Source organism: Corvus moneduloides, chromosome 7, assembly GCF_009650955.1.
Source record: "Corvus moneduloides isolate bCorMon1 chromosome 7, bCorMon1.pri, whole genome shotgun sequence".
In the NCBI taxonomy this organism is placed as follows: Eukaryota; Metazoa; Chordata; class Aves; order Passeriformes; family Corvidae; genus Corvus; species Corvus moneduloides.
The window spans coordinates 19,391,430-19,416,370 of record NC_045482.1 but is presented as its reverse complement, the minus strand read 5'-3'; the positions used below and the strand labels follow the sequence as shown (position 1 = coordinate 19,416,370).

Here is a 24,941-nt window from a genome sequence, read left to right as displayed (position 1 = left end):
GCATGTTTCAGCTGCAGAGAGGTGACTGCTGGCCAGCTGTCTCTGCTGCAAATAGCAGAGTAGGATCCTTGTCTGGTCAGTTAGGGGATAGTTAAGGGTTGGAAGCTTCACATGGGACAAGTGAGAGCTTGCCTCATCTCTGCCAGACAGGCAGACTTTCCTAGTCTGATTATTAAGGGAGGAAAGTTCCTCAAGCCTCACGATACCTGAGCTCTGTATTTGGTTCAACACCTCAGCAGGTCAAACTTCTGTCATGCATTCTGTAAAGTGAATGGTTGTTTATTTTCATAACCTCTCATTAAAAGGCAATTTTTGTTGCTTCTTATCCCAGAAACCTCAGTGCTTTCATAAAAATCAGAAGTGTGAGATACAGAGGAATCTTGTCAATCTTCTGATCAATTTCTCTGTTCCTCTATTTGTTCATTATTTATCCTACCTCCTGATTTCTTTTGGTAATCTACGATGTTATCATGACCCTGATCCTACATGAGGTTGCCCTAGACCTTATTTCTGTGTCTATCCTATTTTCCATTGTAGTGTGTAAACCTGGACCCCAATGGGAGGGGCTGCTCTTCTCCTTTGGGTATTTAGTCTTCAGAATTACTCTGGTTTGTATGCATTTCACGTACTTGAAAGCTTTTCCTAGACATGAAACTTATTTTTTCAAAAATCATATTTCCTCAGCTTAGTTCCAATATTCTTTTACATACTGTCTCACTGCTTAAACTGCAGTCCTGCTGAACTAGAAAACAGCTCCTTTCTCTCACAACCCTCAGTCTTCTTATTCAGCAACTGCTTATTGTACACTGAAACAATGGCACTGATACTGTATTTACTTTTTTCATTATTCAGTTCTTTCTTTCCATGGGTATTTCTACTTAAAATAATGCTTGAAATAAATGCTACAAAAATAAAATTTAAAATTTTGTGAGTTTAAGTGTATATTGCAACCTTTTTAGTCCTTTGTCCTAAGTGCAGTATGTATTGCTATCTGTGGTTTGTGCTTGAGCTTTCTTACTGCTCACAGGTGTAAAAAATTCAAGATAAAACTATGGAAATAATTATGGTATTCAGGTACCCAAACCCGAAGACAGTTGATGGAAATAAATCCATACTAATCATAATTACTAATCATAATTTTCTTTACCATTTCATTCTACTATATGCTTCCTACTTAATGTAGTATTTTTTGTGATTATTTTGTTCTGCTTTTTTTTTAGGAATGGTATAAATTCTAATCTCTCTAAATTTCTCCTGTTTTTATGAGAGGTGTTTTAAATGTTTTATTATGGTTACAGTTAATTGAAAAAATAGGAGAAGACATTAAGAATTTTTCTAGCTGTAACGGAATATATCTGGCTCCTCACCCCACTATCCCACAATAAAAGAAAGTAAAGCTTCTGATTCTGTAAAACATGACTAGCTCAAAGGGAAGTTGTGATCAAAGAACTTGTTTTGGGAGTGATTTTATTTTAATACATTCTGAGTTGATTTCCTCTTTAAATTAGGCATGTTTTTGAGGCCTGTTTTCCTTGCCTGGGCTGTGCCAAGTGATCAACAGTGAGAGTTTAAGGTCCTGTAGAATTTCCAGGTGTTGGTAACATTGCAACATTTGAGTTTCTCGTGTGAGGTGCTAAGTGTTCTTGTGCACTAATTCAGTAAAAGATGGGGACATTCAGGTCTGTGCTGCAGTGCCAGATGCCAGTCTGCATTTCAGTTTCTGTAGAGTCTTTCTGATTCATAACTATGTTTTTTAGCTTTTAGGGGATATATTGTTCGTAAAAACTACACAAGATTGAAAAACAGCACTGAGCGTGTCGCAGATGCTCAGCTTACAAGCAGCTGCTCTACTTCAGATTTTGGCTGTGAAGAAGACTGGTAAGTTGAATCCTTTGCTATCTATTCTTTAATAAAAGTGGTTTCCACCACAGTAAGATCTGAAAGGAGCAGGTTTGTCATCATGATTCAGCCAGCTCTTAGAAAATCTGCTGCATTCTGAGGATGACCACCTTTAGTCAAGCAAGTTCCCCCTCCAGCTTAGTCATCTCAGTAATCTCCCAGTTAGTGGAAAGGTGCTGTTTGCTCTGGGTTGCTGTCCTGTTTTTGTGTACTTCGTGTAGGTACCCAGAATACTGTAGATTGCAGACAGAATTGCAAGTGCTCATCATTTCAGAATTGAGTGCAGTGTATGTTATTAAATGTCCAAGAGTAGAAAGTTACCCTTCTGTGCCTGTAAAGCTCCATGTAGACCAGCAATGAGACAGGGAAAAGAGCTGTCAAGAGCAGATGGACAAGTCACTGACAGAAAGCCAAGGAATGCTGTAAACCATAGTGATGCTCTCCTTTTTGAAGAGAAAAGGTATTTTATCCCTTTAAGCAATGGATTCACTCCAGACAGATCTTCCCCTGACACTTCCCTGGGTATGAGAGGCAAAAAGGATCTGTTATGTCTGAGTCACCAACAGTGTTCTAGGACAGGTGGCTGCATTTGCAGGACTAATCCCTTTTATTAGTTACAGTGATGGAGAGTTATGAGATCTTTCCTGCTGAAACCATTATGGAGAAGTTAATGATTATTTCTTTTTCCGTGTATGCTCATAGCATTGGGTTTTGTTAACTTCCATGCTAACTCTGCTACATGCTCTAGAGCATTATTATAGGACTTTGTTCAGGTGTAACCACCTACATTCTTGCAGGTTAATAGTGCTCCAGAATATTTTCCTTGAATAAAGTATTCTGTTTTAGCAAAAAAAAGGTTCAGGCCATTGGACAAGGACTAAATAAATAAGTAAATAAATGGTTTTGGTGATGATTTTCAGGGTAAAAAGCAAGCCCACTGCATTTTACCATCATAGATCTGATTTGGGGTTGCTTGACTGCTCACTGGGGAATGAGAATCCTTATTTATGATTCCCTTCATGTGCATGCAGCGCCTTCTGTTTCTTCAGTCTTTAAGGGGTGGATATCTTGTGATCTCATTAAGACTATTGGTGATCATGTGTTCATTTGTTCTCCAGTCTGCAGTGATGGTTGAAAGCAAGAGCTAGTAAGATCTCTACTGTCAGTTTTCTTTGGCATCCAGAATTATAATTACTTACAATGTAAATAGACTTTTTCATCTGGACTTATTTGGAGGCACAGAGCCTCTTTAAACTTTTTTGGTCATTTATTTCATATATAGGAATGGTTTTCTTCCATTTTTGCATTAAACTATCTCTGGAATTCTTTGTTCCTCACCAAACAAATATATTTGGATTTGGTACAACTTGGCCTAATTGTACATCTCTTGAGGCTCACAAAAATTTTATGGTTCGGTTACTGTTGAGCTGAATTTGGGCTCTATGAAGCACATATATACAACCTTTAAATATATTTAGCCACCAAACTTACACTGAAATCATTGTCTAAATGCATTTAGATATCTGACCTGAAGATGCCCATGTAAAATACATTGGCAACTCAAGTCTTGCACCCAGTCCTGGTTGCAGTGTACAGTCAGATACATAAATAAGTTCTTCTTTTGCCTGGAGTTGGGAAACTGCCATTACTGCTGGCAGCTCTCAATTTGACCCAAACAAATACTGCAGATTATTTGCCTAATCCCATAAATTTCACAGCAATGGCCTCAGGTTCCAGTAGTTTCAGCAAGACTTGAAAATGTAAGCATTTCACAGGTAATGGGGCTTAATCCGGTAACTTAGTTCCCATAAATCAAGCATCACTTTTTCATGTAGGTGTACTGTTGTTTTAAGCACATGGCTGTTGCAGTCATAGAGGAAACTTGCAGGAAACAGAAAGGTTGCTGAATAATAGTGCAGATGCTTGACATAGTAGCTGGTAATCTGACCCTAGTGAAGGCAGCCTCTCTGTGGCTTCACACATTATGGAACTAAAGTATAGAATAATAAAATACTATTTTCTCTTCATTTTCTTTCATTTTTTGTAATTTCTTTTATTTTTGTTTCTTTTTGTTTCTTTTTTTTCCTAACTGGTAGTTTTGAAAAATGAGAAATGAGCGTAAAGGTACTTGGGATCAGAAGGCAAAATTACACACAGTTCTGTTGTATGCAGAGGACTATAACTTTGCATTTAAATGTATGACAACCTGATGCTTTTTAAAAGATCTGTTTAAAAGCTACATTATGGTGTTATATATAAAGTACTCAGTTTTACGAAGTCATGAATTTTGAAGTGTTCATAAGAAATGAGCACTTTAAAAAAAAATAATTCCGTAGAAGAAATTGAATCTCTACACCTAGTTCATACTCTTCAGTCAGTGAATGCAGGACATAAGTGAACTGAAGCTAATAAATTACATGGGTTACTAATTACATGCACACAGTTGTTCATTTAGCATTACATGTTAAAATGTTTCATGCATTTATATGCTTGACTTGGTAATCAAGTCAAATGCAAAGCTGATGTCACAGGTAACTACGGATGCATTGACAGTTGGCAAATATCTCTGATTGGAATAGAAATAGATTATGTAAATGTTAGCAGGGAAGTGGCTTTGTCTCGTTGAAAAAATGTTTTTCTATTCAGTTCCACAAAGCTGTGGAAATGTCTGTGACTCCTACTGAAACAAGATCCTGGGAATAATTGTGCACCTGGGAAGCTGACACTAAGTTTGAATTATTCTCCAAAACCCATGTGTGTATGAGACACTTGCCAAGCTTTTTCTTGACGTCATCAGCCACTGAGAGGAACCTGCAGGCCTGTGTGGTGTTAGGGAACTGAATCACAATCAAACCTTAAAAGGGGCCGTTATTTTAAAGGCAAACATGATCAAGACCTGAGTTAAACATGGTTCAAATGAGGAAAGTGAAAACCTTTCTGAGCCATTTTTACAACAGCTGAATAGCAGATTTACCATTCCGTATAGAGTTGAATAGGCAGCAGAGCAGGGAGGAGTATGATGGGGTCTCCTCTCTCACAAGGAGAGCAAAGACACCAACCTTAACATCTGCTTCCATTTTGCAGTTGATCACTGCAGAAACAAAAAATGCTGCATTTTGCAATAGCATAGATAAAATTCCAAGTTAGTATTAGGAATCTTCTAAGCTAATTAGGAACAATTTATGGAGAAGGGAGAAGTAATTTTCTAAAACATAATGTGATTTGAATTTGTTAGATTGACAGATATCTAGTGAATGTATTTTTCGTAAATGTTCTTGCTTAGCAGGATAATCTACAGTTCTATGACTAAGGACCTTAATCTACGCTGCCTTGTTCATCTTCTTGTTCAGACAGAGCTGTCATTCTCAAATATCTTCAAATCCCTTTAGAGCACCACTGAAGTATCTGTAGCCTGCATGTTCCACCATCGTCACCTTTTCCATTTCCTTCCCAAATGAAAATTGTGTTAAGTAATACTGATCTGATACTTCCCCTTGAAAATAATTACTGTATTGTTAATTTTTTTCCTCTATCTCACTGTACTGTAGCTCACTGACTGCTAAATACCACAATACAAGTTAGCTACATGTATATGATCAGTGCCTTTATACTGTGTTGTATAGCAGAAAGCATTGTTTCCACACAGTGACTTTGTTACACATCAGTTAGGTCTGTGACTATAACTGTGTGTCAGTCAGTATCCCAGAGCTCCGTTGGAGCTCTCTGTGTTAAGGATGCATGGTAGAAGATACCTGACATCACACCAGTTCACACTCTTGAACTGAGTTCATTGGAATTTTTTTTCCTTATATCTTTCTCTTTTTAGCTATTTGGTATCATGTTCAGGCTTTGGTCAGCTTAGGTTCTCAAGGAACATTCTTTTTAGTAAAATTCTTGACATTCACATGAGCCTTACATAATCAAGATTGTATAATAGAGTCTGTACAAAGCTACACAGGCACACCAACTTAGATGTTTGAAAAATTATAGACAAAGAATAATTATCAGCATTTCTTTGTTCTACAGGAAGTGTGCATGTGAAAGTCAAATTCTAGAAATGGGTCTGTTTCTGCTCACTAATGGCTCAACTGATGAAACAGGATCTGATTACTCAATTTGTATCAGTACTAAGTGAGTGATGGTACAAGAGCTTGAGAGGGTAGGATTTGAATTAGAAACAGTTACGTGAAATGTAATGAACCACAATATGAAATTCAGTAATGCTCCAAAGTTTACATTGGGTACCAGCAGTGAGGATACATTCAACTCACATGTGCATCATAACATTTTCTCATCACTGTCAAGACTTAAGGTAGTATATTGGAGACTGCCCTTGAAGAAAATTAGCAGGTCCTTTGGCAACAAAAATGATCGCATATCTTTATAAACCATGATAAAGGAAGACCTCTAAGGGAGATGAAAACTAAGGGTCATATGGTATCATTTCTCCTATCATGAAAGGCTGATGTGAAGAGAAAATGAACAAACTGTTCTCTGTTGAGAATCAAGAGGGAAATAATGGGCTTGCATTGCAGCACAAGAATGTTAGGTTAGACATCAAACTAATTGATGGTAAGCTGAATTAAACCCTGTGTAGGCTACCTTGGGAAGTTTTGACAGCTCCATTACTGTAGGTTTTAAAAATCAGGTCAAGCAAATATATGGGGGGGGGGGGGGGGGAAGTAGGTGTAGCTGATTTTTGTCTGAAAATTGGATTGACTTAGATGAATTGTCAAGGTTTTTTTAATGATTTTCAAATGCACAGTGACTTCTTGAACTGTAACATATCTGTGCCAGTGGGTTTGGCATTGCAAGTGAGCTTTTATAGCATCGTAGTGCCACCAGCTATTGCTGCATCAGTATGGGGAATAAGTATAGAAATCAATCTAGAGGAATTCTCCATGTGTCTGCTTTACTTGTGGCATTGCTGTGCCTGAAAAATGAATGAGGTTCATTTCTCAATGGTTTGCTACAGCTGGAAGTCCACTGAAATAGCATGCAAAGTGGGTTTACCTATATGGGCACTGGTGGATTAGCACATAACCGCAGCATCCTGTGTATCACTGAGAGTAGAAATTAAACATGATTTCAGTCACATGAGCACAAATTCACTCAGAAATTGGTTTCATGTGAATTCTCCTCTTCTGTGTAAAAGCTCTTCTATCTTTTGCTCTGGCTTCTTTGACTTGATCTGCAGCCCGCCTCTCACTAAAGTGAGGTTTACTCTCAATCAATAACAAAACCCTCCATGAATTCTTTTGATTAAAAGGAAAAGAAAAATAATAACTAAGTTAATGCATTTCTATTCTTCATGGAGAGCTGATTGAAGGGGTCACATCTCTACATTTTAAACCTATTTTTTTCAGGATCTTCAGAAGAATGCCATTGGGTCCTGGTGATTTATTCCCTACACCTTTCCCATACCTTCTCCTTGGATGATTTCAGTTTCTGTCAAGATCACATCGCAATTTCTTGTATAAGTCATCTTTTGAATATGAATTTTCATTTCTTTCCATAAGAAAAGCTGGTATAAAGACATTCTGGTTTCCTTTAATAGCTTCACTTTCCTATTTTTAATCATAGCAAACATTAAGATTATTGCTTGTGATGGAAATAGGAAGCCTGCAATCCTTGTGGCATGCAGTAGAATCCATGGGCCTGATTCTGGTGTCATGTGAGCTTCTAATTGCTTTGCAGTTCATAAGTTTAAATAGTTACTCAAGATTTTTAAAGGTGTAAATGGGAATTTGGGCACAGTTTTCCAGCGTCATCTGGTTTTTCCCTCCTTCCCACCCCTTTGGCATTTTTCATCTACCCACACTGGAAGGATTGAATTTGTTCTGTTCTGTAAAATATTACTTTTGCAAAATGAGCTGTATTATTTCTAGAAGAACATCTAGTAGTGTTTCTAACATTTTCAAAAGCATTTAAATAATGAAAGTAAAAGTGCCATTACTTATAATGGCCAGAGTAACTCCAAAACTAGATATTTTTTCTCCAGCATAAGATAATCTCCATTACTAGATTTATGTTGCTATGGTTCAACTGCTTTCAATGCTAAGTATAGTGAGTCTATACACTATACAGATGTGCAGACAGACCTTAAGAATCAATGTTTCTCTCTTTTTTCCAATGTTTCTTGCTAATTGAGTGATTTATAGACAGCCTGTATGTGAAGACTGAGGCGCATTATAGCTCAGTAGCTGAACAGCCAGCAGCAAATTGTTGAGTTGCCTGACTGAAACCAGGCACATGAACCCAGATCTGCAGTTGATACCATGTTTTCAGAAGTGTTCCCTGCCAGTTTGACATCATGGTGGGTTGACTTTGGCTGGCTGCCAGGTGGCCACCAAGCCATTCTGTCATTCCCCTTCTTAACAGGATGGGGCAAGAAAATGCAATGAAAAGCTAATGAGTAACAGCTAGTAATCAAGTACATAATTCTAGTAGCAACAGTACATTCTGTGCAAGGATGGACTCCCTTGCAGCAAAAACACAATTTAGGATTGTTTTAATCAGAACCACGGCATCACTGGGATCCTGACATAGAGTTGAAGGGCTTCCAAATTCCAGAGGCTGATTTTTGCTAGCTTAAGCTGTACAAAAGGCAAGTTGCTGATTTTTACCTTTGTGCTTTAAAGAATTATACAAGGTTCTAGCCTTGTATAGTGGCAAAGTTCTGTATTTTTTTAGTAGAAGATAGAGATTATTTTCCTGCTGCAAATTTAGATCCAAATCCAAACCACTGCAAAATCTGAATATTTAAATGTATGTGATGATTCAGTCTGGTTTTGTCATTGTAGGCCATTTGCAACATACTGATCTGACAGCAAATTTTGATTTTGACATCCACCACAGTGATATTTGAGGATTATTCATAATTTTTACCTTGTATTTGATTTCTTTTCAGAAATACTGGGGAAAGGGAGAATGCATTATCTCAACAAATGCTTGAGGAAATTTTGGGGAAAAGTGGCAAGTTATCTAACAGTCCCACCGAATAAATGATTATCTAAATAATATATATACAAGATAAATAGTAATAAAGAACTTTACAGATAATATGGTATATGCACAAATGCAGTGTCAAATACAGTCCTAGACATATGTTATAGTTTTCAGTTTAAGAAGTATGCCAGTACTAAATGATAATGCGTTTCTGAAATTAATCCCTTCATTTCCTCCAAGGAAAACACAAGTTTAAATTCAACTTAGCAGAATGTTTTTCTTCTCTTTCTTCATGTCAAAGAATAAAGGGAAACTTAAATTCCTCTTATCTGATGTGCAAATCCGAAGTTCAGTCATGAAATTGCAATGTTACAAAAAAGATGAATGTTTACCATGTTCTTGAAAGCTTCATTCTGTTCTGACAATCAGAAAGTTTTGGGTTTAATTCCAATTTGAGGACTATGAGCATACCACATAATATCTGTGAACCTCATTTTTTTTAATCTACTAAATTAAATTGGTAGCATTTTTTTTGGTATTGCATAGCTGAAGACTCTGAAACAAGTTCTCTCTGGGTGGACTTTACTGTGGAAGAAATCTGTTGACTTCAAAGGCCTGACAACAAGGATCATGGCCTGCAGAAGGTTTTTATGTTGCTTTAATCAGCATTAACGAAGTAGGAGTTGGCCTTTAATATTTTTATGGTGACATAGTGTGATGGTGAAATAGTAACAGATCTAGACAAAGAATCTAAGACATCTTACTTCTTGCTCTGTGCTTAACCCAAATGGCTTTAGGAGAACACATGTTTCACTTCTTCCTCATTCGTCAAATTTTGAGTGTCTAAGTATGAATTCTGTGGAAACAGCTTTTCATAGCCCTGGGAAAAAATTTTAATGTAAAATCTTAGCAAATTAATACATTATTTCAATTTCATTGAATTCTGATAAACTCATTTTACACATCTGCACAGACCCACAACTTTTTAATGAAAAATTCATTGTTCATAACCTGTTGCTGTGTTTAACAGCATGCACTTTCTTATAAGAGGAAATGGGACTGGTCTGGTTTTTCTGAATTGATTGTATGTGCATATTTAGAAATTGGGGGAGGGGGAAAAGGGAAAATCAACAAAAAAAGTGTGTATGCCAGTAAACGTTTTATAAGAGTGAAGAAATTACAATATTTAAGATAAATTTTTTATTTTTCTTTGCTTTTAGGCAGCAAACCAGTAACCAGTCTTCTCCCGTGGTGCCTGATTTTCTTGACAAGCAAACTAAAAAGGTACTACTAAGTTTATATTCTAAAACAGCATCACATTATAACTTCAAATTCCTGAGTCCACAGTTCTGCAATGTGTTCGTGGCTGCTTGGCATAGTCATCTGAACATGAAACCGTTAGTGATGTTTTGAAGTCTTTGAGACAAAAGCCTGCTTGCTAAGAACTTTAGTTCTGTAGAGAGACAGGGAGGTACAGTGAATAAGAGAATCAAAAGGCTGGAAATTTGCTGCTGAGAATAAATGCTAGCTGCTCCCTGAGGTGATTTGTCTGTGCACTTCACTTTCTACAGATGTTAGAGACTCTTTTTTAGTAAGGACCTGAGGTTCTTTGGTAGCACTTTGATATCCTGCTCGAATTCAATATGTGAAATGGAGGAGTCGCTCTGTGACTTGGAGCACAGCATAGTCTTTGAAGTCTGATCCAATTTTTGCTGCTTACCATTTGATGTTGAAAGGATGAAATGGAGAAAATGTACAGTTTTTGCCAGTAACTCTGCTGAGCATATGTAAGATTAAAAAAACAAAATCCCTTGGATGATGTACTTAGAAATGTTAAGCAGATTAATACCTTCCTATAGCTTTTTTCTAAAGATACAAATTAACTATGAGAGGAAATCAGCATACAGTGCATGCTATGATTTAACTGCATGAGGAAAGGGGATGAATAAGTTAAATGGGAAAAAGTAAACAAATGTTTGTGACATGGGTGCTAAGTCGGTGTTGCTGAAAGCCACAAGAATCTTGTGTAAGTTAAATCTAGCATTAGATGTTTCAGAGAGTCTTGGAAAATAACAAGTTGCTCTCTATGAGATCACAGCTGTAAGTTATCATGACCAAGTGGAATCAATACATTTCTTATGTGCCTAAACCAGCATTCTTTATTCCAGAGTAATTTGGATGAGATTTCTGCTTCTCCGTTTATTCTAAAATGTTCATTTGAAATGAGCGATTCACAATCAGTTAGCCAATCCCAGACAGTTGCAGACCATCAGTTGTCAAGTCTCTTGAGATCCCATAAAAAAGGAGGTAAGAAATATAGTAAAGTAGCAGAGATATTTTGTTTACTGATATAAGCTACGTTGTCAGCATGTAACTTGCTTTATATATTGATGAGATCTTTTCACAATCCCTTGAAAGGCAGGAAACATAAAGGAAAAACTTTCTTCTACACATTTTCACCCTGGAAATATGAAAAAACCCTTAAGTATCTGTATTACAGAGGCAAAAATAAAATTATTTTAAAAATACACCTTCTATTAAAAATGTCATTACTAATCTTGAAATACCCTTTTAATTAAATCAAATCTGCCTTCAAGAGCTTCAGTTTTCCTTTGCCTTCCAACCTCAGAAGTCAAACACAGTAATGAAATCTCTCATTTTTGGCAGAATGAAAGGCAACTAGTTTGTTCACACACGCAAAGATTCAGTCAGCAACACAGGAACGTCTACAATAATTCTACAATCTATGCAGTGCATTTTTAAATTTTATTTGCTGTTATGTTATTTTTGCCATGTTCAGCAAGAGTTTAAAAACCTGAAGTAAAACATTTTGAAATTTTTTGAGTTTTACCTGGTTTATCTTTGGATATTCCAGGAATCATTACCTATTAGAATACTTTTCTCTAGTATTATAATCATCCTGTCTTTGCAAATCCATGAATACAGATTTTATTACTGTACTGGAAAATAACTTTCACAATTTAAAACTAAGTAGGTTGATAATGTGATATCTGTAACCAGAGCCAAAATGTATATGATATTAAATTAATTTCCAGGTTAATGCTGAAAATTAGTTGTTTATGATGTTGTGCTGTTAATTAACATTACTGTTTAGTTATTTAATGGGACACTTTTCATCTCATAAATCTACACACATTTACCTGAATAATTAAGCCCTAATCCTGCAATTTATGTGTTTAAATTTTACAGAGTTCAGTAAAACAATTTACAATGAAAGGTAAGAAGATAGATATTTATAGGGAGATCATTTTGTTGCGGCAAATAATGTAAATTCAATGTTCTTCCTCTTTTCCACAGGCATAATGTGCTTTCCATGCTAAAAGGAGTAGTATGTAAACAGAGCAGATTGAGAAATCCATTATTCCCTCTTCATGCATTTCAGTCCATATGGGTTTCGAATCTATAGTGTGGGACTGCAGGGGAAGTTTGCATTACTATCTTAAATTATTACATGTTAAACAATAAACCTGTCAAACAAAAATATCTTCATTGCAGTAAATCCTCTTGAGGGAAGCAGTCAGGGCCCAAATCCATCTTCTTTACTCTCACTGGATATTGTATGTTACCTGCAACTGGTCTCCTTAAAATCAAAGACCTTGTGTCTGAGGTAAAACAATTAGAGTAAAACTGGCAGAATTACACCCTTAGCAAGTATGATTTAGAGCCATTACCCAGTAATTTAGAGAGTCTTCAAAAAATGTGAAATGATAGAAGAATAAAATTTGAAGAGGAGATTAATGCAACATGGATCTGAACTACTGAAGAAACATCTATGTTTAAATGAATAAGCATGCAAATGCAAAGAAGTAAGGAATTTCCTAGTTAAGCATGAAAATACTCAGATAGATGATCATATAAATCACACTTCAATGAGTAACTATTAAGGAAGTAAACCTGGTGAAGAATAATAATTTCTTTGGGTGCTTTTAAAAGCACGGCTTGCATTCAGAGATGCAGATGCTTTCACCTGGTGCTCAGTCTGTATTCAGCCTTAATGTAGGAAATGTACTTTTAAGCAGATGGTATTCTTACACCTATTTTGAAAACCAAGTGAAATAGGAAATACATTTTTGGAATAAGAAAGCCTATATAAAAATGTGTGCTTTACAATGCAAGGTGATACTACATAAGCTGTTACTCACACTAAAAAAGCTGCCTACTGGGTGGTCCAAACAATGCAAAGACTTCTTTTTCATAGTGAAACATTATTCTGCAATGTTAAAGACTGATTTTTAATTCTCTGTAAGTTACATTACAGACAGCAGTAGTCTATCATCTTGGTGGTGCTTGGGCCTGAAATACAGAGGCCAATGGGGAAGGGAATGTGACAGGTTTCTGCACTGGTCCATGGCCCAGCTGTGAAGCAGTGTTGCTGTTTGCTTAAGGAGAAAGTCTGTGTGCATGCTTAAGCACAAAAGGATGGACAGGCTGCTTATTTGTCTTGAGGCCTTGGTAGGTGAGGCTCTGGTGCAGTCAAGAGGAGACAGAGCACAAAAGGGAAAAATGGTTGATATGAGTTTGCATATTTTTGTATTAATCGAGCAGACTATTCACTCACATCTTGTTATCCAGGTGTCTAATAGCACAGGCTGCCTGTTCTTAATAGCAGATTGGCAAAGGAAGAACAGACAAGGAAATTTCTACAAAAATCATGCGAAGACTGTACTCGGTAATTAATACAGAAACAAAAGCCTCTTTTTCACATCCCAAGCCTTGTCACTGGGTCATAGAAAGACTGAGCTGTATGGCCAAATTGCGTGCACAGCAAGTGCATGCGTGTGTTATGGTTGTATAGAGTCACAGGGGCTGGTTTTATGCTGCACAGACATTCCCCTGCACTCTGCCAGAGCAGTGGGGCAGGACCAGTAACAATGCCAAGAATTCCCTCCAGTGTCTCTGCTGTGACACAGTGCCTGGGCAGAGTCCCATCATTACTAACAATTAAGCCAGAAGTTAATTATTCTAGTCACAATAAAGTAGTACTGAAGGAATCAAAATAATATAATCTCCAGAGACCAAGTAGTGGTATTCCCTTAGATGAGATAGATAGTGAGAATGTTTGAAATTATTAATGAAAAGTGAGTGCTTCATAGGGAATTGACCAATGTAAGTTTGCTTCAAAGGTAAATGTGACAAATTTTCTGAGATGCAAAGGAAATATGTTTGCAAAAGGAAAGCTAATAGTATCTCTTCATTGACCAAACTATGACATAATTTTTTATGCTTAGCACAGACATTTTGAACAAGTGAGAAAATACATAGAGAGTCTCTGGCCGTGGAGATTCTCTTATGGGAGAATAATATGACTTATGGATATGTTCAGTTTATGCCTTGCACCTCACACTGCAATGCTGAAACTTTGTAAGAGGTACAGAAATTTGCCAGGATTCTGTGAGATCTGGAAGTATACAGTCCTCAGTGTCTGTAGCCACAGTCTGAGGTTCTGAATAGTCCTTTTCAGTATAACTTTTAATTTTAGATTCTTAGTCTTCTATATTCTCAAAACTAGTGGAAATTAGGGCTTGGCATGTTTCAAGCTGGAGTCCTATTAGTCACTGACCCATTTTTAATGTTTTTCTTGCAATATGTATTTTTTTATGTTGATCATTTTTTCTCTTCTTTTCTGGTAAACCAATCAAAAAATGGGATTTGGTAAATGTAGCTGTATTGGGTTTGGAGAAACATATGAAGTCATGGGGTTTTGTACTGATGAAGGACAAGTAGATAATTAAATATGTGAAGTTACTGCTTGATGGGGAGGAAGGCTGCTGCCCACCTGGGCAAGTTTTAGTAGGGGCATCGTGGGCATGGGAGACATTATTTCCAAAATGTTACTCTGTGGTTATCATCACACAGATGATATTTACAAGTTCATCACCATAAACAGGAAATTTAAAATAATGATGACTTCATTAGAAGTTAGTGCTTAACTCCAGTTTTAAAGAAGTGGTCCAATTTTAATGCTAACAAGCATAATCTTGTTAAAATACCCAAGCCAAAGAGAATAGGTGGCTTGGATGTTTGATCTTTGCTTCAGAGTACAATTTTCTTTGAGCCAGACTTTGTTATTGAAAATACTTTAAACTGCCTCGATCTAGAGTACAGTCTTGACTCAATGTCTTTCCACTTGCAAGTGAAAGGTGCTTAAATACAGAGAAGTATGTTACACTACATGGTAGTTTAACATTGTAGTAGTTTTAACTCTGTTCTCATTTAATTCCTATTTTTACATTTTTTGAAAAAGTTAACAGCTATGGCAAAGAAATAATAAGTAGTGATTTGGAAATGGGGGCACTTTTTATTCTTGGATTCACAGAAAGTCAATATCCCAGCATGACTGTAATAGGTGTTATAGTAAAGAACAGGCAGTATCTCACACAAAACATGGTATCAAGATCTGGGTGCCTTGTAACCAAAGATGTCATTTCACTTTCTGCAAGTAGAGAGAGATCAATCCAAGCCGTTCAGCTGTTTGTGTAACTCAGCTTCCTGTTCGATTTCATTATAACAAACTGCCTTTTCTAAGTAAAAGCAAAACCTCTGCTACATGATGTAGTGTGAAATATCACATCGACTTTAGACTAATTGTCACTGGCAGGTGGGATGATACTGACACATGAATGCCATTAATTTCAGAATCCTATCATTCAGGAATTTAAGGCAAAGAATTTGTAACCTATTAAGAATAATTTTTGGTTGTTTAAACAGGAGTTTCATTTCATCATTTTTAAGCCCTCCACTGAGACTAATCTTACACTGAGGGAATATAAATCATGAAAAATTTGACTGTAGTCAGTAAAATCATAACAGCAAGCAGAATTTGGTCTCTTGGGTATAAAAAATGGACATGAAAAATTTTCTACATATATGGGGCTGGGGAGGGGTTGGGGCAGAAGACTTGGGTTTGTTTCAGGGGATTTTCTTGAGTGGGGCAGGTTTGAGTTGGTCATTGTTCTGCAAATAAAACAGCATGATCACAGGACAGTTTGACTGTTACAAGAAACTCTAAAAGGACCAAGATAGTGTTACATAGTATGATCTGATTGTACTGAGCATGCTGTAGCTGTGTGTGAGGCCTGTGAGATCTCCATAGTATTCTCCTACTCAATACCACACTGTAACAGACTAATTACTGTTAGCCATGTTGCAGCTGGAGGCTCCAGCAGAGGACTTGCTGATGTGGGATGTTGTATAATGAATTTCCAGTGAAAAGATCCTGCTAGTGTTCTGTGGCTTTTGAACCAAAATCTGACTGGGCATGTGCAGGAGAAAAAGTAGCTTCTTTTTATTTTTTCCTAAAAGAGTATCACTGGATTACTGATCTCATCACACCTGTCATAAATGCTTTGGGCTCAGTAAATGGAAATCATGTTTCCAGATCATTCATTTTATCTTGCAAATGTATAAGTAGAAATCACCATAAGAAAATTATTTTTTAGGATGTCTCTTGAGAAAATAAGCTGGTAATAAAGCTATGTCTCAAAGCAATCATTGTTGTTAAGAACTGTCTAGATGGCCAGGCTCAGAGAGTGGTGGAGAATGGTGCTGCATCCAGTTTGTGTCCATCACTAGTGGTGTCCCCCAGGGATCAGTGTTGGGTCCAGTCCTGCTTAATATCATTATTGGTGATCAAGATGAGGGGATGGAGTCTACCATGAGCAAATTTGCAGACAACACCAAGTTTAGTCAGAGTGTTGATCTGTTGGAGGGTAGGAAAGCCCTGCAGAGGGACCTGGACAGGATGGATCAGTGAGCCAGACCAACAGCACAAGGTTCAACATAACCAAGTGCTGGATCCTGCATGTTGGCCACAACAGCCCCATGCAGGGCTACAGGCTGGGGGCAGAGTGGCTGGAAAGTGGCCCAGTGGGAAAGGACCTTGTGGTGCAGGTCAACAGCAGCTGAACACGAGCCAGTGTGTGCCCAGATAGCCAAGAAGGCCAGTGGCATCCTGGTCTGTATCAGGAATAGTGTGGCCAGCAGGGCCAGGACAATGACTGTCCCCCTGTACTCAGCACTGGTGAGGTCACCCCTTGAGTGCTGTGTCCAGTTGTGGGCCCCTCAGTTCAGGAGGGATGTTGAGGTGCTGGACTGTGTCCAGGGAAGGGCAAGGAAGCTGGTGAAGGGTGTGGAGCACAAGTCCTGTGAGGAGCAGCTGAGGGAGCTGGGGGTGTTTAGCCTGGAGAAGAGGAGGCTCGGGGGGACCTTATTGTTCTCTACAACTCTCTGGAGGGAGGTTTTAGCCGGGTGGTGGTCAGCCTCTTCTCACAGGCAACCAGCAACAGGACAAGAGGTCATAGTTTTAAGCTGTGTCAGGGAAGGTTTAGGTTGGACATTAAGAAGAATTTCTTCACAGAAAGGGTGATTAAACATTGGAGTGGACTGCCCAGGGAGGTGGTGGAGTCACAGTCCCTGGAGGTGTTTAAGGAAAGACTGAACGTGACACTCAGTACCATGGTCTAGTTGACAAGGTGGTTTTCAGTCATAGGTTGGACTCAATGATCTCAGAGGTTTTTTCCAACCTAGTTGATTCTGTTTCTATCGTTATAGGAAAGGATAATCACCTTTCTAGGTTTGCAAGGCTGCATACTTACGCAGATGGATGCATTTGGTAAGCCTGGTACTGAGCACTGCATTGCATGTGGTGGGACCCTGCAGGAGCCCCCAGGAGGAAATATTGCCTCCCATCCTATGGAAAACCTGAATTTTTGCTTTCTGGAACTGTACAGAAGCCTTTTAGCTTCACTAGCCATTAGGGTGAGAAACAGTACCTCATTTTAAGGATTTCAGTTCTTTACCATATAATTCAGTGTGAATTTGGAAAATAACTGCAAACAGAAGTGACATTGGTTGCACTTCTCTCAGCCTTATGTAAATTTTTCAGCTGAGACTTGCAGTGATGATGTTTGCATTCTGAACTGATTCACCCGTCGATGGTTTCTGTTATATCTTTTGCTACTCTGTAGTGGCAGACTGCATTTTGCCGAAGTATCAGACCAACAAATCTGAAAAGAAATTGGACTGCTCATAAATTTTTCTTTGCTGCACAGCTTCTTAATTGTTTTTTTTCCCTCCAACAGTCAAAGACACAAACAGTGGCAAGTGATAAATACAAGCTTTGATTTGTTAAACACATGTTAGCTCTATGTTTAGCCCTAGGCAGTGAATTTCATTATAGGCTGGTTTACTTCTGGATTGGTTATTGTGATTACTTCCAATGCAAAAAGATTTGACCTGCAGCCATGACTGATTAGTATCAGAGGTGAGAGATAAAATAAGATGCAAGTAAACTGCACAGATAAATTGCAGTAGGGTTCTCCAGAGGCAACCTAGTACTTGTTCTATATAAAACAAGTCGCAATTCAGCTTGTAATGACTGCACTGCAATAAAAATAGACTGCAGAACTCTCTCATTGAAATATCAAAAAACATAGTAAGAAATCCAAGAAATGTAATGAAGTTGAATAATAAATATATGATAATGCTGTGCCAAAAGCCTGCAGATTTTAATAGGAGTTCAGTTTCTCCTCCCTGTCTTTCTTATCCAAGCTGCTACTCACCTGCTCTTTGTCTTCATTTTCTATCCACAACATACAGGTTTGTTTGAACACTTCTTTTTGCTAGATCTTTGTTGGTAGTTAAGTTTTCATCATGCAGCACTTCACTGTCCTGGTGTTATTGTTTGAAAATTCTTTCAAGTATTCTGTATCAGCCTTATTTTTGTCATTTTTCCAGTTACTGGTGCTCTGAACCAGCAGCATATCTCAGATGACTGATGTACTCTGGCATATAGTGTGGTTCCTAATTCATTACTCTTCTGCTTCTAAAAAAAATGCACCATTTTATCTAAGTAAACTTTGTTAAAGTACAGTAGGTACAGAGCTTTGAGAGTGCATACAAAGCGAAAATAACTCTAATAATATTTTCACAATTTTTTTTTTCAAATTGCAGAATTTTTTAACTTTGTCTCACATCAGAAAACTTTAGATCATTTCTTTATTTCTGGTTATTTTGTAAGAAAAAGGCTAAGACAGCTAATAGTTTGCTTTTATAGAGCTATGATTTAATCTGCTAACTGTATGTTACCAAATAATTTTTCTTTTTTTGCTGGTATTTAAAAATCTGAATTCACTCTGATGAATTCCACACAGCTGAGTAGTAATAGCTGGATTTCAGGTCTTTCTTTCTAGAAGATGCTGTATGCTTTCACAAATTATTTTTACAGTTCTTCATAGATTCTGTGAAGAGTTAACATGCTGGTAAAAGCAGTAACAATTAATGTGATGTTGTGGAATGTTCTATGAGTTATGTGGGATAGTTCAGAAAGTACCATAACAAATTAATTTCTTATGTACTTTGTATGGGTTTGGATTTTTTTTGTCTGTTCTAAGTTTGAGTTATTACTCTAGTGGATTGTGATTAGCTACCAAAAATCATATACAGCTTAATAGAAACCTAAGCCATGGTATATAATTTTCATGGTTGATCAATGCAAACGAAAAAAAAAATCAAAATATCTCTGACAAGTAAAGGATAGATACTGAGGACAAAATGTGTTTGCAACCACATATGTAAAAATGTAGATACTGCAAGTTACTAATAGATACAGTTTGATAAATAGGTATTCCATTCACTAAATCATGAACTGAATATGAGGTATTTGGGTGAAAAGAAATTGCCTTACATGACTTATTCATTAGCCCTGCTCATGACAATGATTGTATTACTTGGCTGTCTATCATTACTTCTCTCTATTCACTAGAAGTATTTTATATTTCAGTTCTCTCATGGATAACCTCAGATGATTCTAATGATTAGGTTGAATATAGCGATAGCCAATACTAGCTTGTTGTGGTAATTTTAAGCTTGCAGAGCTCCCTTCTGACCCCAGGAAAGGATAATCTTTCTTGAGGATCTTCCTTGCCTATGGAGAGAATTACTGGAAGAAGTTGTTGTGCTCAAGTGTTAGCAGTACAGCAGAACAATAATGCCACACCCACACCTTCCCTGCTTATAACACCTTTCCCCCAAGGGGAGGTCAGAGTACCAAAACCACAGGAAGTATTGTTACTGCTGCCAGTGGGAAAAAGAGAAGCTGCTTTCCTCTGTGGTCAGACAGGCAACAAGCATATCTTAGTCGTAACACAACATATATAAAAGAAGAGTCTTATGAATTCTAATATTTCTTTTCCTAAAAATATCTTAGTACCTGTTCTTTGTCTTAAAGGTTTGTCCTGCCTTATACATAGGTAACGAACAGTGTGAGAAGGCAATAAGCACAACTATGTAATCACTATTGCCTCTCGCTTGTCAGGTTGGTCTGCCCTACCGGGCTAAGTCTGAGAGGGAGAATGCAGACATAACTAACAAGCTGAATAGCAGCAGGAATACCCCTAAAGACTTGGTCATTTTTAACGTGTCTGACTGTCTGTCTTCATCTGACTGTCTTACATTTTGTTGGGAATCAAATATAGACAATGTGGTTGCCTAGTATTAAAAAGTTGGAAAGCTATACCAGCTCTTTACCTTCATTTGCAGCTAGTTTTTGTCCTTATCAGCTAGGAGGAACGTCTTCGATTCTTTGTGGCTTTGTGAGCATAGTGCTATTCTTGGGACTCTGTCTCACCAGTGTGCTTATGTTGCCTCCTGCACACACACAAAAGTTACATTCAAAATAAGGAAAAAATATTACATTGTTCCAGCCTCCTTTTGGAGTACTGGGATTTGCAAACACCAAAAATGCCCTGCAGCAAAGTGGTGCAATTGTTTTTTCTACATTCTTTTAATGCTGTTCTTTACAGCATATTCTTAGTTACAATAAAGAGCATGACTATCAAATGAATAACAGCAAGCTTGTCGGTTTTAAGGGGCTTATTTGAAAAAAAACAACAACCAAGTTTGCTGAAGCTCTAAAAAAAAACCTGAGCTAATTTTAGTAGCAGCATAGATGGGTGTAGTTTCAAAAATTAAGAACAGCTAGGTGCTGTAGTTAAAAATTGGTAAAAGAGATACTTGTGTAGCAAAAATCTTTGACCTGTTAATTTGTTTTCAGAGACAGGTAAATATATATGAAGTCCAGGTCTGCATATTGTCTTGCCTAATGTCCCAAAAGGGCACAGGAACAAGATTCCAGTTTGGGCTAACCCCTCATCTTTTGCTCATCAGACTTTGAGTAAAAGTGATATCAATTTCTTTCATCTCTTGTTGTCCATGTGCTTCCAATTAATTTTTCATTCATAAGAAACTGATAAATTGGAAGTTCTTAATCTCCTCACAAAGATTTGCCCCTTGCAATGGTATTCAGAGCAGCTGTTAGTTCAAGTCTATAGTATATATCAGTTTTCTGTCTGCGTATTCAGGCTCATGCTTTGTGCCTTTTGATCATTGATTTAGGGCCCCAGAAGGGTGAATTCCTCAGCTTCATATCCAAAGGAGCTTAACTGCTTTAGAAAAATGAAATTTTGCGTGACTATATTTAGATACTCTTATTTGTAAACCATAGTCTACTTTAAAACATTCCCTGGGAAGAACATAGTCATCAGACAGCCACAGGCAGACATGTCTTGGGGCATTGTAAATGAAGTAGGATTTTCATTATTGTCTTTCATCGTCATAAACAACTTACAACCTAAAACTTTCAAAATCAGAGATTGCCTACATGGTAGTAGTATGCCACACAAGCTAATCATTGACATGTATTGAAGAAAATCACTGTTAATTCACAGAACTCCCTCTTCTTGTCCCACCCACAAAATAAACATACACAGTCAGAAAGTATCTGCCAATTTTCTGCTTAAATTCTGTAATTTGTTTGTGGAATTGTAGTAATTTGTGTTGTGACTTGCAAGAAAAAGAAAAAAAGGAGAAAAAAGAGGAAACAACCTAATCTTTTTTTGAAAGAGATTTTAACAGTAAGGCAGAAAATGCTGACCATGGTAGATTAAACCATGCAGAACTTCACATGTAGGGAAAATGTGTGACAGACATGGACAAACATCATGGAATTAAAAACAAGCTGGAAGTGGAGTGCAGAAGGAATATGCCATCAAAGAAGAAAACCTGTGCAGACAAGCATGATAGAGAAAGGAGAAAGAAGTGGACGAGCTGAAAAACAAAAAAGATGCTATTCCATGTCAATAACAGCAGAAGGCTTGATAGCCATAGCAGTGAAATGTCCTGCTGCTTTGCTCATATCTAGTTGTTCAGATTTTTCAGGGAAAAGTGTAATTCTTGCTTTAGAGCATTTGAAAGGAGAGTTATAGTTCATGCTCTGTTTTAATAGGTAAAATCTTTTTGAACAGCGATACTTACTGAACAATTTCCTTTGCAGTAGTGCCCATAGTAGTGTATCCTTAGTTTGCAACACTTTATATCATTATTTGCAACGTACTTTTTTGTTATGCTTAGGAAGCCTGTGTCTCTGAAAGGGTAGAGCATTAATTGGTCCAAAATCTTTGAAAATAAAGAAGAGACCAAATGAAATAAGGGAAATTTTCCCCTGCATAATAACAACCTTTTCTTCAGTGACCCTTTTTTATTTTCTATTTATGAACTTTGGAAGCTATCCAAACCAAACAAACCAACCAACCAAACAAAAAAAGATAACAAAGGATGTAAATACCTAATGTCACATCAGGAGAAGAGACAAGGTAAAACACAATACTCCAGATAGCACAGTGAGTTACACAATTCATTCAGCTTTAAAACAAGATTCCAGAAGTTAACTGAGACAGGAGGAATTGAGATTACCCCCCCTGGATTTCTAGGACTTACAGTCTTACATTCTGTATTTCACTATCCCATCCCTTTCAGCCATACAACCATGATGTTTTTGTCTTTGCAGAAAAGACCTGAAGACATTTTCAGTTTTATTTCCTAATGTTAATTTTTCTTCCTCAGTTTGTGTCCATCTCCATATTCATTGTTGGACCTAAGCAAAAGCTTTACATTTTTAAATTTAGTGATGTTTAATGTCAGGCCTAAATTCATTAATTTATGACTTTATGACTCTTAAACTATGAGAAGAACTTGAGGGTTCTCATGGATGAAGAGTTGGACGTCAGCCAACAGTGTGCGCTTGCAGCCCAGAAGGCATGACTCCATCAGAAGAGGAGTGGCCAGCAGATCAAGAGAGGGGATTTTCCTCTTCTACTCTGCTCTCATGAGACCCCACTTGGGGTGCTGTGTTCAGCTCTGGGGTCCTCAGCACAAGAAAGACGTGGACATGCTGGAGTGGGTCCATAGGTGGCCATAAAGATGGTGAGAAGGCTGGAGCGCCTCTTCTGTTAAGACAGTCTGAGAGAGCTGGAGTTACTCATCCTGAAAAGAGAAGGCTTCAGGGAAACCTCATTTCAGCCTTCCAGTACTTTAAGGGGGCTTGTGAAAAAGAGGGAGAGTGACTTTTTGCACAGGCAGGTAGCAACAGGATAAGGGGGAACCATTTTAAACTAAAAGAGGACAGATTTGGATTAGAAGTTAGGAAGAAGTTCTTTACTCACAGTGTGGTGAGGCACTGAACAGTCTGCCCAGAGAAGTTTTGGGTGTCCCATCTCTGGAAGTGTTCAAGATCAGGTTGCATGGGGCCCTGAGCAATCTGGTCTAGTGGGTGACATCCCTGCCCATGGCAGGGGATTGTAACTAGGTGATCTTTAAGATCCCTTCCAGCCCAAGCCTTTCTATGATTCTATGGCTTTCTGCATCTTATCTACTTTTCCAATGTACTGGAATCTTGGCAAGAGCTGTAAATCAAGTTCGCAGTTTTCTAGAGCTTCTTGTGTTGGCTTCTTGAGGTCTTATGATTATGCAGAGTCATCCACAGCAGAACAAGATGTGCCTTGCTTTCTGGACATAATTCTTTAAAAGTAACAGCTTTCAGCTGTATTGATAGTTGCTTCTGAGAACCAGGACCAGATTTATTCTTCAAGTTGACACACAATTTAGGATCAATATTTAAGGTCAGCCTTCACCAGTTGTGTTATCAAGATCTTTTATCCCTTGTTGCTGAATGAGTAAGTGTATCCCAGACTGGTCTCTGGTTAAAGCCTGTAGCTAGTGAAGAAAGAATACCAAAAAAAACTTACTGGGAAAAAAACTTACTTTGTGTTCTTGCTTATGCTCTGTTAAAAAATAAAATTAATGGCAGATGACATACATATTCCCTCAATATTGTCAAATAAATTCTCCAAATAAGAAATCCCAGTGATAAGAACACCATTATCTGCCTTTAGATTTGTAGTTGCATTCACTGTAGTCAGAAAAAGCCAAACTCAGAAGGTACATATGATCTATAAGAAAGCAGAGTCTAACTGTAAAAGAGTTAGAGTTGTGTCTACCATTTCCTTTGCAAGCCAACTGGAAAATTGCGGGTTCTGGGTTGATGCAGGACAAATGCCTCTCATAACCTCTGAAAAGGTATAGCAGAGGAAGACGTCCCCATATCTGCAGAGGTTGCTCCAGTTCACCATCAGCTGAAAATGGGAAAGATTAGAGAGTATGGGAGAAAGATTATTTCTCGAGAACTGCAGCCCTTTATCTTAGTGGCTTTTGTTCAGGTTTGTGCTGCCCTGCCTTAGAATGATTCCTATCCTGGAACAAGTAGGAACAAAGAAACAGCTGGCTCTGCATTCAGTGAACAGGCCCTCTATGCTAGGGATGTTCTTCTGTAAAGAGACCTCAGGGCAACTGTAAATTGGGCCTATTATGCTCAGCATCATCATGCGTCTTCATGCTACACCATGAATAAGCATGGCTGGTCTGTAAATTTAGCCCATTGTATCTGGATTACATTTGTTAGACTAATGCTTGGGGTTTTGTCTGGCTTTGTTCATACCAATACCAGAACATTGAGTAAGAACAGCAAATCAGAAACAAAAAACACAAGCTTTTTAAAGTATTGCTCCCACAGATTTGAGCCCTAAGTGTGTTTTATATAAACATTTTGAATTGGGGCTGGATTTTTGACCAGATTGTTTCCCCTGAAGGATCTTTTGAAACAAAAACAAACTGAGCAAAACAAGCTTTGGTGGTATGGGCCTGTGCCTATTTTCATGTGAGCTGATGACAAAGCTCAGAGC

General features: G+C 37.7%; 1 protein-coding gene across 19 annotated transcripts in view; it reads left to right on the top strand.

Moving 5' to 3' along the window:
• MYO3B (myosin IIIB) overlaps nucleotides 1-24,941 on the top strand; it is a 256,067-nt gene that overhangs the window by 158,005 nt on the left and 73,121 nt on the right. For all 19 annotated transcript variants that reach the window (XR_004241144.1, XM_032114004.1, XM_032114002.1 and 16 more), the window contains 3 exons: nucleotides 1,758-1,878; nucleotides 10,068-10,131; nucleotides 11,016-11,154. Coding sequence is in view for 18 of the 19 variants with exons in the window: in XM_032114004.1 (XP_031969895.1) it covers nucleotides 1,758-1,878; nucleotides 10,068-10,131; nucleotides 11,016-11,154 (324 nt within the window). In the remaining variant the exon portion in view is untranslated. The remainder of the gene's footprint in view (nucleotides 1-1,757; nucleotides 1,879-10,067; nucleotides 10,132-11,015; nucleotides 11,155-24,941) is intronic.